The sequence below is a fragment of the Diuraphis noxia genome, unplaced genomic scaffold, assembly GCF_037042655.1.
Source record: "Diuraphis noxia isolate RWA-SAM2 unplaced genomic scaffold, SU_Dnox_SAM2 contig0002, whole genome shotgun sequence".
Lineage (NCBI taxonomy): Eukaryota > Metazoa > Arthropoda > Insecta > Hemiptera > Aphididae > Diuraphis > Diuraphis noxia.
In genome coordinates this window covers 31295735-31311438 of record NW_028301712.1, presented here as the reverse complement: position 1 = coordinate 31311438, position 15704 = coordinate 31295735, and the positions used below count along the sequence as shown (strand labels likewise).

Genomic DNA, 15704 nt, shown 5'->3' with positions numbered 1-15704 from the left:
ATCTATAAAAATATACCAAAGTACTAAAAATAGTTTTATTTAATTATAAAAACTTTATTACGATATATATTATTAAATTAAATTGCGTTTTTGCAAGTTTCATATATTATAGTTTATGTATTTTCTTTTTTTGATGTACATAATCCATACAAATTACAAATTATGTATTAAAAGCGTAAATGATGATATATTTTACAGAAAACGGTTTAAGATTGAAAAAACTCGGTTTTTAAAAGCCACCCACTGACGACATTGTTAAGGATTTAATAAAAAAAATAAATAAAGATTAAGCTGATAGTAGGTCACAGCACCAGTTTATTCTCGACCTCATGGAGAGATTTGTAGGAATAGGTTGAGACAAAACCTTTACGAGGATGTTTGAAAGGTCATTCAAATACTTATACAATAATAGCCAGTGGGTAGAAAATTCATGGCTTTTTCTGTAATCGCTTACATACAAATGTAAGCGATTACAGAAAAGTAAAGTTTGATCCGTGTCATATTATCTTTTAAAATGGTGCACTTTGTGATTATAGTTTTTTAAATACACATATTATGTCTAATTTTTAAAATTCAAAAGTTATAGTAACTACAAACTATAGTAATTTAAATAAGTTTGCTTTTTCACTAGTCTTTTTTTTAAAAAAAAATTGAAAATATTTAGCATGCCGGGCTTTCGAACACATAATAATTTTATCAATTATTTATAATATTTACTATTATGTATTTGGCCTCTCACATTATTTATAACCGCTTTTCGATAATAATACATAATTTGCACAGACTGTGAGAATATTACATGCTAGTATTAATATTATTATCTCAATGTTTTTGATATTTTTTTATTAATGAATATGGTGTATATAATTACATGATTTTAAAATGTATGTTATACTTACAATATGATATACAATTTATAGCAAATGTCATTTTTTCTGAAATTCAATTAGACCCAGTGGTGTTATACTAATGTTTATCAAAATTAAGTATTCATTTAATATACATTTAATTTTAAAAATATTAAGTGTCCTTAAAGTAATATTTCCAATTTTTACTCAATTTTAAACATAACGGATGTATTTTACAATACACTTTTTAATTTTAGCAACGAATATTTGACATTTCTACATGATACTAAATATCATATAAGTATAAAAATTATACGAAAAATCAGTTCTATTTATTATAAACTATATAAAGTAAAATTAATAACTCAGTTAGTACATATATTCACTAAATGTCTACACAAACAGCTGAACTATATAATATGTAATAGTAGTATTTTAGCAGTTATAATAAGTTAGTTAGCATTAAGTTGCAATAGTTAATTAATTATGAGATTATTTTAAATTTTAAGTATTGATGTTTAAAAATTATAAGGAATTTCCAACAAAAAGTAATTTATGAAATAAGTATATCTTACCAAAAACCTTTATAATATAAAATGTCAAAATAGTTTGTAACAACAATTTTATTTCTGAAATAAATACTTGATAAATTAAAACAATTTGAAATGCAAATACAAAAAAAATCAACATAGATACTTAACCTACTGGATAAATTAATATTTTAATATAAATTAAACATGAAGTATAAAACTGATTTTTTAATTATTCGATAAAAATTAATTGATACTACCAGTTGGGGCAATAGACAATTATCTTTTTATTTGCTCTCGTGTTGGTCGATATTACCATTTAAAATAATGTATTTTACCTTAAATAACGTTTATGGTAATTTGAGCTTAAAATTATTTTAGCGCTAAGATAAATATTTTTTTTCAATGTAGCTTCTCTGAGCAATTATAACTGTGCAAAAGTAATTTAAAAGCTTAAAAGGTTTGTACTTACGTCAATGTATAAATGTTTGCAATAAAACTTTATGAGAATATATTGTTTAATATTACACTTGATAATTATGAATGGTGTTGAATCCAGAAAATTATTTTACAGAGGAGGTTCCCTTTTTTTCATTGGTCATACATTTTTGCAATACTTATTATACTATTATTAATTATAGCAATAAATTCAATACTTTGTTTAACTGACATTTCATACAAAACATATTATTATATAAATATTGTTTATCTTTTAAATCAATCGAACGCTAAAAAATTTTCTTGCGTACTAATCTATAATTTCTACGATAAATTTCAGAGGATTGAAGTAGTTTTTCATTGCTGTTACTTATTTTCACACAATATCCAAATATGTCTTGGTGTCTTGTCCCTAATTTGGTAAATTATAAATGTACATTATATCATATAATTATTTTAACATTTTTCCACTTACACCTATATGGCATTATAGCCATATTTATAGCCATATTTATAGCCATAATATCTTGAGTGGGTCAGAAAGAGAAAACAAATTCGCTGACATTAATCACAACATGCATTCATCATCACGATAATTAGTATAATATTTTAATCACCAAAAACTCCTATTATTTGAATGTTATAAAATCAATGGTTAATGGTTATACAGGGTGTCCCGCGAGGTTTTACCCATATTACGATATCTCACGAAATAATGGAGATATCAAAATTCTGGTTTTATAATAAGATTCACAGGGTTAAGAACTACAATTATTTTATTTTTAAATTAATTTAAATGTTTTTGTAAATAATTTAAAAAATATAATTTTTTATTTAATTATTTCCAAAAAAATTAAAGATAACCATTTTGTAGAATTTATTTTTCTGAAAATATTGACGTTTCAAATTTTTATCTCCACTAATTTCCTGATTTTTGATATTTTTTCTAGTTTAGAAGAAATAAAATATGATTATAAATTTATTACTATTAGGAACACGGAAAGTATTCAGCCGACCATATGGGAATGCGCGTGGCTCGGCGGGTCACATGTTTGATAATATTATGGTGTTAAATAATTTGCAATTTTTCTCGAAACTAAAAAAAAATATTAAAAATCAGGAAATTACTGAAAATGAAATTTTGAAACGAAAATATTTTCAGAAAAATAAACTCTACAAAATGACTATCTTTAATTTTTTTTGGAAATAGTTAAATATATTTTACTTTTTTACCAAAACATTAAATAAATTAAAATATGAAACAATTGTATTTCTTATCCCTGTGAGTTTTATTACAAAACCAGAATTTCGATATCATCACTATTATTTCGGGAGATATCGCAATGGGTAAATCTTCACGAGACACTCTGTATTCAACGTCGAATTGATTTTCTTCAATGTCATCTCAGTGTAACAAACCGTAACTTTCGTGTCATTTTTTTTTTAACTATCAACGGTTCCTAAATTCCTTGTAATATACAAAACAACCAGTAAATGATAAAACAGTACTTTAGGATCGTATCGTAATGTATGAAATATGATTTTTAGAAAATATTAATAATTATTATTTGCTATCCATACTATTGATTTTATAATATACAAATAAATTGGACCACAGAAGTTTTTGGTGATTAAAATTTGTCATATTCTTTATTACACCTATCGGATGATAGCATAATTTTAATCAACAAAACTCTTATGGTCCAACTTATTTGTATATTATAAAATCAGTGGTTATACGTAACTGTTCAACGTCTAATTGATTTTGTTCAATGCCTGATTAGTGTAACAAACCCAATAATCTGTCATTTGTGTTATATTTTCTTAACAATCAACGGTTCCTACATTGTTATACAATATACAGAAAAGCCAGTAACTGATAAAACGATACAATATGTACGAAATTTGATTTTTTCAAGTATATTCTTTTCTAACGTTTTCCTGAGAAAATTGTTAATTGTTATGTTAAAAATAATATTTTCGAAAAAATCATACTTCATACATATTGTATCTTTTTATCAGTTACTGGTTTTCTGTATATTGTATAACAATGTAGGAACCGTTGAATGTTAAGAAAATATAACACGAATGACAGATTATTGGGTTTGTTACACTAAGCAAGCATTGAAGAAAACCAATTCGACGTTGAACAGTATAACATATAACCACTGATTGTATAATATACAAATGAGTTGGACCATAAGAGTTTTGTTGATTAAAATTATGCTATCATCCGATAGGTCTAATAAAGAATATGACAAATTTTAATCACCAAAAACTTCTGTGGTCCAATTTATTTGTATATTATAAAATCAATAGTATGGATAACAAATAATAAAATGAAATATGATTATTATGGTCGATGTCGGCGCATTTATTTTTATCTGAAGGTCCAAAACGCAACATGGAACATTATATCTTTACAATAAAGATTGATGAATCATTTTTGTAAGCATAAAATGTTAAATGTTTCACTTTGGACCTTCAGATAAAAATAAATGCGTTGACGACCTTTTAAAACCTTAACTAAAAATATACGATTATTAATTTAAAATTTGTATTTAAAATATGATTATAGACGAATATATTTAAAAAACACAACCAAATAAGCGTTTCCAAAGTGAGCGGCGTTTGGGCTTAGCTTCGGGGATAACTATATCTGACACAGAACCCACAAGATCACAGCTGGAGTTTTTCACGTCTGTTCCAACCGGGGCACTGATTTCTTCGATCGGCAAAGACGCTTGCTGCTGTAATTCATCTGCACACCGGGGTGAATCCATCAATATCTGTTCGTGTGTGTTTGAAGTCAAACCGATATCGACTTTATCACCCACGGAATCCGTTTCCACATCGGGAGTCAACATTGAAACAAAACACTCGTACGGTGGAACTTTAAGGTCACAGTGGAACTGTTTCACGTCTGTTCCAACCGGGCCACTGATTTCTTCGATCGGCAAAGACGCTTGCTGCTGTAATTCATCTGCACACCGGGGTGAATCCATCAATATCTGTTCGTGTGTGTTTGAAGTCAAACCGATATCGACTTTATCACCCACGGAATCCGTTTCCACATCGGGAGTCAACTGTGAAACAAAACACTCGTACGGTGGAACTTTAAGGTCACAGTGGAACTGTTGCACGTCTGTTTCGAACGGGCCACTAATTTCTTCTACTTGGGAAGTCATTTGTGGGCCTATAGGTTCAAAGTCGGACTGTTGAACGTCAGTTTCAATCGGATCGTTGAACTCCTCTACTTTCAATGTCGTTTGCTGCAGAAAATCCTCAGGAAATTGGGGTGAATCCGTTAATACCGGTTCCTCCATGACTGGTAGCGAACTAAAATCTAATTTATCACCCGCGGAATTCGTCGGCTCGACGAGTATGCCAGAACTAGAACGCCGGACCTTGACATCACCACAACAAAACAATTTTCGGAAGAAATGCTTGGTCCTTTTCCAAGCAGATCGGCACTTTGGCTTGGCCACAGTGGTTATTGAATTTGCATCATCGGATCCCTGAATTATGGGTTCCTGCGGAAAAATAGCGTGTGTTTATAAATACAAATATAATATAACTTTATAATATAATATAATATAACAAATACCTCATTTATACTGGAATTTGGCATCAAAACACAACTTGAGGACTGTTGTACCTCGATACCATGCATTTCTACAGCCGGTCCACTTAACTCCTCGATCGGAAAAGCCGTATTTGGCATCAACTCGTCCTCGGATCGGCATGAGTCAATTACGTCCGGTTCCTGTATCACGATTTCTCCGGTCACGTCATTTTTCAGATCTGCAGGAGAACTGTCCATTACGATCGCCTCGGTGGATGCTGTAATACTCTGTTCAACAATGCTCGACATGATATTATAATTAATAGTAATAATTAACTGGTGAGTAAATTATTATAATATTATAGACAAAATAAAACTTTTATTTTTTTGTGCACACGCTAAGACAGCCAAAGATATAATGAATAATGAAATAAGACCATAGTATAAATTAAACAGTTTATTATTCTCAATGGCAACTATATCTTAGCAACTTTTATTTATTTATTTAAAGCAATATTTTGATATTTATTAAAATAAACAAAAAAATGAAAATAATCCAAATTTATTTTATATTGAACAATAAATTTTCTAAGACATTCAATAAAATATATGTGGTGTGTATATTTTGGTACCATTATAATATTTTATGTGTCTTAATATCCAGCCATAAAATGTACAAGCTTCATCACTGATGTATTTAGAAGTTAAACTATATTATAAAAACCACTATGTGTATAATAAAATATATCATTTATTGATTATCTATTAGTGGAATATTTCAATATTATATGCAGTTATGCATATCATTGCATATCATTGCATATTATGCACGTTAAAAGCTATTTCCTACCCTGGTGGCTAGCATCCAAATTTTCAATTTTTTTTGATTTTTTAACTATTAATTTTACTATGATTTATAACAATCAATACATCCATATGTTTAGAATTTGAACCTCGATATTTTCCCCTAAACATTAAATTTTTCACTACCTGTGGGTGAAGAACATTGACAAGAAAACTGTAAAACGTCTTGAATATCTCGCTGTATGTCAGTAAAATCATATCTGGTTTCACAACCAGGATTAGATAAATTAAATCCAAAAAGGTTATAAGAAATCAATAATATTTTTTAATAATTTAAATGTACTTCAAAATAAACCTTATAGTTTTCCTAATTTACCTAAGTTTTACTAAAGTTATAATGTGCAAACAATACAAATTATACCAACTACGAAGTATAATCAGCTATAAATACTTACTAAAATGTAACAAACATTGTCTTGTATGATATTTATTTTGACTGTTCAGCATTTCTTTCACCACCTATATACTTAACAGTTTTGTGGCTAATAGTCAAGTTAACACTATATTTTTGCTGAATTCAAGAAAGCGTTTGACTCAGTAGAACATGGGCTTCTCATTGCCATACTTGACTCCCTCGGTATGTGGGAAATGTATAAATGTATACATACATTTTCATTTTCATTGGTTTAACCACATTCAGATGTGTTATTTTTTCGTTAACTGCTTCAAGTTTAGTCAATACTACTGATAGTCGATTATCAAAAAATAGGTACCACACAATGAATAATACTTTTATGATGTATTTTATTTCGTATAAACAACACAAGAAAATACTACGAAGTTAGAACCTATTTCCTTCTCTAGAAGTAAAAGCTAAATAACTAAAAATGAACAGGACTGTCATTATTGGTTTTCATAAAAATATATCATGATACAACCATATTAGTTTCAATAAATTTTTTTGGTTGCAGATAATAAGGTCGCGGGACAACAACAAACAGCCGCTCATGACGGAACACGACGGTCGACGACAATTAGAAATAATATTATTTCACTTGTAAATTATTATTTATTATAAATGAAATTAATTTTACAAAATCAAATCGATTGATTATTCCTGCAATTTTTTTATTCATATTGTCATCTATAAACTTTGTAAAATTAATGTCGTATAAATTTTTACCAACACACATGTGATTTTTAAAAAAATATTATTTTATTTGTATTTATATCCAGTGGCGCCGAACCCTATATTAAGGTCGGGCCATAGCCCGACATATTTTGAAAATTTAAGAGATAGGGCCGCTTCATATTGACCATTTTCCTCTCCACGGTATGCCATTTTTCCCGATATTAAGATGTTGGGTCTCTTGAAATATTTTTCGCCCTACTAGATTTTTAGGACTTCGACACCACTGATGTACATTATTGAAACATTTATAAAAAATAATTATATTTAATTGATCATGATTAAATAATTATATTTTAATGTAAGATGTATGAACGGTAGGAGTATTCATTTATAGACTATAGTAGTATTAAAACTATAAAAGAACTCATCAGACATTGGTTTACATATCCAAAACAAAATCCAAGTGCTACAAAACAATAATAACTGCAAAATCAAAATTTTCTGAATCTCCGGAAACACCAAAATTATAGAAAATAAGTTTTCCGATCTCGCAGCCGAAATAGCAATCACCATTCCACTATCATCGTTCACTCAAATCACTTCATCTAGATACATTCAAATTCTAATAACAAATAAATGTAAAGTAAGACGACACCGGGAATAAACATCCTACTCAACTAAACTAAATCACATTAAACACAACACTGAGAATTGGACATTCTTTACTGAAATACCTAAAAAGTTTGAAGTAATTTTAACCACACTTAGAATTTGACACACGCAATTATCCCAAAACTGTATAATGGCCAAGGGAGATCGCCCTAATAGCCACCAACAAACACATCCTCACCGAGTGGAAAATATTCCACATCACCAGAAATAATCACAACTAACTCAAATCACTTGCATAAATTCTTAAAAATCCCACAATCCATAGTCAACATCACCCACACGGTCACTTTATATCATGTAATTATGTAAACCCAATGGCCTGCCTATTGTATATTTAATAAAAACATTTAGTTTAGTTTTCAGTCATTGTGGTAGGACGAATAAAATTCTAGGGGGTTGGGGAATTTTCCCTGGTTATACCAATATTCAACACCGCATATGCATCAAAAAAAGATAGATATTAGGTAGGTATATAAAAATCAAATCTATCACATAAAAATGCCTAGATTTCAGATACATATACACCTTCATAATTTAAATGATTCATTTCAGATATTAAATTTAAAACTATATCATTCAAAAATGCCAAACATAATATAATCTCAATCGACAAATTTATAATTTGATTACCATAGAGTATCAGAGTTTTTATGTAATAACATTATATTGGTACTTGATGTTATAATTGGCATAAGGTTATGAGCTATAGCGAAAAATAATGTTACAAAAACAATTACAAGTGAAGGCTTTCTATGGATTTTATTTTACGAACAAAAATATAAATATTTAAGATAAATAGCCGTGGTAATGCTTCATTTTAAAACTATTCATGTTAGTACTTTAGTAGTGAGCATTTCATCGCCACGCTCAGTATCACATATTTCTTAAATTATTATTATGTTAATTAATTGTTTTTTAACTATAGGTATTATTTTAATATCATGATAGAAATTTAACGTAATATTGGTTTTTACGATTTTAAATATAGTATAAAATATTAATGCTGGGCACATTATATTTGTTTTATATAATATATATACAATATCTTATTTGGCGCTTTAGTCATAACTCATAACTCTTATTTCTTAATAATATGTTGGACATATAATTTAATATTGGCGCTTTTGTCACGAAATCCCAAACGTTACATACTTTTGATACCTTAGCACAACTAAACTACAATATACGTTGCGCAAACGACGGCGACGACTGTCAAATACAAATTTATATTTGACGATATACGGGATACCCATGTAACGGTATTCTCTTCGTACCCACCTATATAGTCACGGATATAGGCAGATGACGATCCGTCCGATGACAGATATTGGATTTATGTGGTTTAAACCTTCCACCTAGTCGTTCCCATATTATGATCTCGGATCTATATGTTCCTATAATATTATCATCATCATTGCATGTCCCCTGTACTCGATAAACGTATACTTGTATAGCTGGACACACCCACAGATACGGGTGTGTGGGTGCTCGCGGCGTACGTCATTTCTCTGCAGTGGAGTCGGTTGAACGTCAGTCTGCAGTAAAATATACAGCTACGATGACGGTCGACGACATAATATTAATATAATAATTTAACATCGTGATCACGATTCGTGACACATATGCAATATTTTAGATTACGCGTACCACCACTATCGTACATCATGTTTGACAAATTAATATTATATTTATATGCATGTATAGTATATCTACACACAATATAATATTATTATATTTTATATTAAACGCGTAATGTAGTTAATGGATCGACATAATGCAAAAAACACGAACAGTACAATAATACTGCAATATTATGTACGAGCGATGACGAGTCATTGAATAACTCCAAAAGGAATGAATATTATTGAAATCCTGTATACGCATATAGTTTATTATTACCGTATATTACCGGTATATCGTGGTATAAACGGTAATATTTCAAATAAATATTAGGTATACTTATGTAAAATGATTAATATTGTGAAAGATGAAACGATTCAAAGTAAAAGTACTTATTATTTATTAATAATGATGTATAATATTCAGATGTGTAGAAAAAAATCTATTAACAAATTTGAAATCGTTCAATGCTGAGTATTTTATAAAAACATTATGTTTTTTTATATTAATCAAGTAATATGTTTATAATATCAGCTGCTACTTAATTAATATATTATTAAAAAAATAATACCACAGGTGTTCACAAATTATTATTAAATATTGTCCGAATGATCATGTGATACCCACGTGTTTATATATTTGAACATAAATGCCTATTCAATATTTGAAAATTGAATATTACGAGTGTCCAATATAATATCCGGATAACTCTAATCTGTGACAACCCTACGATCACTTAAATATATGAAATATAATGATTTTTGAGGACTTAATAAATCTACATTTGCTTTTAATTATGCGTTTGCATCCGGTTGTTCGTCGTGAGAATTACGGTGATATTAAAGGGTTAATTATTATTATTTAGCAGTAAGAAACTCGACGGCTGTTCAAACTCACAGCTGAGTACTATGTAGCGGAGTAAAGAACAATTATCATGAAACTTTTCGGCTGTATATGCGCATAGACGCGATGCGTATAAATGAGTATAATATATTATATAAACAACAATTCATCTCCATCGCACTCTCTGCAACGTCTGCTGTTGTCACTTTATTTTAACACTGTTTACTTTTGCGATAGAAATAACTTTCCCATAGCCCACTCAAATTTATATTCCTAGTCCGAAATCGATTTTTAAAATATTATATATATATATATATATATATATATATATATATATATATATATATATATATATATATATATATTTATATATTATTTTTATTCAATCAATCATCAGTATAAATTATTATACTTCGACGTATTACATTTTAACATTTTTTCACCAACAATTTTTTTCCAACCATTCAAAAATATGACGCAAAAATGTCAACTGAGGCTCACATAGGTAGGTGATTATATATTTTATAGCATTCATAAATTACATTATGACATACACTACGTTAAATAGAATATTTAGAAGTCTCCGTGAGGGTGAACTGTAAAAAAAAAAAACAAAACAAGTGTCCAACTGACCAATCATAGTGTAACTGTTAAGCACACGGCCAGATTCATTACAACCGATTAAGAACTATTCCGCAAATATATAGAATCATGAAGAAGACTTAAATAAATATTTATAATTTATATACCTACATACACAGTTCCACAAGTTATATAGATACACGATTCCACAATTCACGTGATATTTTAAACAATGCACCATTAACTTTGTTAATTATGTTGTTATAAATTATAAAAATATTACATTATTAAGTTTTACAACTTTTGACAATTGAAATAATGAAATAACACAATATTTAGTAATAAACTAAAACTTATGAAATTTCCTAGACATACCTACTCATAGAATTATTTTAAAGTGTAACTCGCTAATCATAAGAAAATAAATCAGAAAGAAATAACATGTACGATAGATCTATCAAATAATTAATAATGTGTAAACTGTAATGTGCAGTAAATCAAAATCATATTTTTACAAATGTTTTGTTTTGAAATCAACAGATTTGTTTATTACTCATACTATATGTTGACCAACCATGCAGTATAATTTCATTATTATTTATGGTATGAAACACCACGGAAATTATAATTCACACCGTAAACAACATTGTAGATTTTGACAATATTACGTAATTCGGAGTGATTGGTAAAAATAAAATATCAAAACACAATGAAAAGGCTAATGGTCGATTCACACTAACGGTACGGTCACGATCCTTCGATGGGTAAAATATATCTATATTTATATTATGCATATCTATATTTTACCTATCGACAGACCATGACCGTACCGTAAATGTGAATCGGCGTTTAACGTAAAATATGTTACTGCGGGCTATACAAAAAGAAAATTCATTAGAAAATATCTCTTGAATTGATGAGAAATCGGTTTGAAAATATTAAGAGAATGTTAGCGCACTATTTGTTTTCTCTTTCTGGCTCACTCGTAACATAGACAAAACGCATATACGCAGAATCATTTTTTCTATATCTTGAAGTAATTTTAGAGTAAAATCTCCCATTACAAAAAAAAATAGAAAATAATATTTTTGAGGGAATGACATAATATCGATTTGTCTAAATATTGTTTCTTAATAATTTAAACATTATTTAAATGTACAGTGTTTTTTTGTTTATTTTGAAAGTCAAATACTAAGTCAAATATCAATAAAATATAAAATCGATATGTCATTCCCTCAAAAATATTATTCTTTATCTTTTTTGTAATGGAAGGTTTTACTATAAAATTACTTTAAGACATAGAAAAAAATGATTCTTCGTAAATGCGTTTTGTCTATGTTACGCGTGGGTCAGAGAGAGAAAACAAATAGTGCGCTGACATCCTCTTACATAATATCTTATAATCTTATCAAACAAAGTAGATGTACCTACATGTAAATATGTAATTGAAGAATTGTTGAACCTGGTTCAAAACTAGAAATTACCTATCTTTATCTTTAACTAAATTACTTTTAAAATAAGTCTCTACCTTAGTAATCAGATTTCACATGAGTATATTATAGTAGTTAAATAAAAAAAACATAATTTAATATTATGTGTCATCGTTTAAAATAATAAGCTAAATTATTATACTCCTTAATATAAAATATATTTGGTTGATTTTAAAATTGTTTATAGGTAGTATATAACATATATCGATAAGACGATAAATGACAGTTAACCATTTGTATTATACAGTATTTTTCAATCGCGATATCAGTTAACAAACCCACAATTTCAAATGTAATTTAACTTATAATATCTATGTAAAATACCTTTTAGTTAGGTATTAAATATTTAACTTACGAATTCTATTTTCACGAAATATTAAAATTAAATTTTTAACGGTTTTCTTATTTTTAGGTGAAATATAGAATTTAATGTATTTACAATACCCAACAAAAATTTGTGCAGAATCATTAATTTAATACTTATAAATTTATATAATTTATTGACTAGCTCGCGTAATCAACACAAACAAATTTATTTTTTTAAGTGCAACTTACACTCTATACCTTTATAGGTACCTTTATCAACAGTGAGACCCGATTAAAAATATAAATAAACAGTTGAAATAAAACTACATCTAGTTAAAAACTAATTTAAAAGTCTTTAATAATTCATGAAAATTAACAACAGTAATAGGTAGGTACATATTATGCAACATGTTAAGGCTATATTTGTATTAGTATTATACTCTGTCACCAAAAATGGATATTCAATAGAATTTTTTTTTTAAGAGACATAAGTTATAGTTTGTTTACGATATTGTTGTCTTTGATTTTATTTCAAACACATGAAACTCGGGATATTGCCACCAGATAATCACAAATATTACATTTCAAAAATATATTATTATTTACCTTTTGCTTAAGTACACATGTTGGAGTTAGTAGCAAATATTGGACTTACAATTCGTATTTGTCGTGTCACAAGTCGAAACATTTCATCTCCAATTGAAGGTTCTCTGCAAATGAAGGACGTCGTTGCATAAATAATTCGTCTTATATAGGCTGTTAGGCGTTTTACGATACATTGTTTCTATTTTTATATAGGCAATTTTTTCAATCAAATGCGGAAGCGACTCACGTGTGTCCTTGTGTCACTGGAACGTTTTATAAACAAGTTTCTGAGCAAAATCGTTAACATCCCGAAACATTTGTATTGACTTTGTATTTATGGATAAACTTCATCACACCAACATGCGTGATTGGTTGTATTAAATATTTATAATACATGTAGTATTTATCTCGCGATCTTTTTCCAAATATTATGAATGCTTTTTATTACCACATATTCACCTATTTATTTATAAGAAACATAGTTTCATAATTATAGTTACTTTTAAAGAATTATTGATTTTAAGAGAACACAATATGGCTTTTTTTTTTAAAGATGCATTATGAGATGATATAAGTAATCTTTTTTTTTCTTAATTAATATGGTAATATAATTGTTCCTAATTTCCTACTATAGTAGTTGAAATAGTTCATAAAAAAGTGAGTAAAACGGTAAAATGTTTCTCGTCGTATCAGAATGAAAAGGTTCTAAATCAATTTTTTTGAAAAACGGTTTTTTTGCATATATTATTTAATATTTTATTCTTGTATAAATCAATACTAAAATCGTATCGATCCGTTGATTATTCAATGTGATATAGAATATGAAAATGTTCTAACTCATACACAATATATGAATGATAAGAGCGAAACTGAGAAATATTAGTTACAACCTTTTCATTCTAAACAATAATTAAGAATGAAATAGTTCTAAACGATCTTAGATGTAATAAGTTAGAATGAAAAGGTACTCTTAAAATAAGATTATACCACTGATACAATACAAATTATTATTTTGCCATAGTAAAATTCTGGCGCGTACGAGTATTTACCGCCTATTTTTGTTTTTTGGTGTGATAAGATAATATGCGGTATAAATATATCATTGACATAATGTGGTTAATTTTGAAAAAAAAAATCAATAAGTTGCTAAACTAATATTTTTTCTTATCTCTTGTAGTAGGTATGTGATTTAAATATATAATTAAGTCATATAATACCTAATAGGTACTCAACTTAAAAATGTAATATTATATTAAATACTAAAAAGTTTATAATATACGTGGTGTAAAAGCTAACATAATTTACACGTCTTGAAAGTTGGTATCACTGAATAAAATATATTATTTAAATCGGTATCAAAAAGTTCTAACTCAATCAATAATATATTTATTTAGAATAAAAAGGTTCTAACTAAACAAATAATTTTTATTTTCAGAATGAAAAACGTAAAACATTTTTATTCTAAATACAATATTTTAGTTTTTTATTATTAACATGATCAAAATTTACGGTAAAAACAAAATTCAAGTAAAGTTGTGTTCCTTGGAACATTCTTGATACTGCGTCAAATTTTGGTAACTTAGTTTTACGGCGAAAAAAAATTATTCCAATTCTAACTTAAAAACGTTCTCCTGAACAATTACAAAAATTACGTTAGAACCTTTTCATCCTGAGACGAAGATTTCACAAAATCTTTATTACGCCTTGTTATATCTTTGAAAATTTTAAAATAATTATTGATTAAGCCGAATCATTTTTAATACAAAACAGTATTGTAATGAAGAAATCGATAATTATATGATTTTTTTAAATTCTTTAAATGACTTTCATAATTAGATGTTATTATAATATTAATTAATAGATTGTATTGCTATTTAAATTTTAAATTGTATTCCTTGTAGATAGGTAGAATTTCAGTGTCAATATTTATTATTTATATAATATGCTAGAGTGGTATACACTGTGAACGACATTTTCGAAGACCTATTAAATATATTTTAATATTTTATAATATGCGTATGCGTGGCGTGGCGTCATGGAATAATAGTAACCATGTAGTAACCAAGGGGGATTAATGTCAATATCTACCTTAGTAGAAACTTTACATACCTACGAGTAAAATGTATTTATCAGTAGTCGCATGATTAATCTCTCTATAATTCGACAGTTTAGATTCGAAAGACACGTTTTTTGTACGTCTGCTGCACAAATAATACGCCGAATTTATTTTGAAAATGATTTCCACTATCGTAACTGACATTTGTGTATGCTAATTTCAACTCTTATTCA

General features: G+C 27.8%; 1 protein-coding gene across 1 annotated transcript; it reads right to left on the bottom strand.

The window, feature by feature from the left end:
- Positions 1-3881: 3881 nt before the first annotated feature.
- LOC149058344 (uncharacterized) lies at positions 3882-13568 on the bottom strand. The gene is made up of 3 exons (XM_089221420.1): positions 13486-13568; positions 5424-5669; positions 3882-5349 (listed from the first exon to the last, which is right to left on the bottom strand). The coding sequence occupies exons 1-3, from the start codon at positions 13516-13518 to the stop codon at positions 4405-4407; spliced, it is 1224 nt and encodes a 407-aa protein (XP_089077546.1). The 5' UTR covers positions 13519-13568; the 3' UTR covers positions 3882-4404.
- Positions 13569-15704: the final 2136 nt, after the last annotated feature.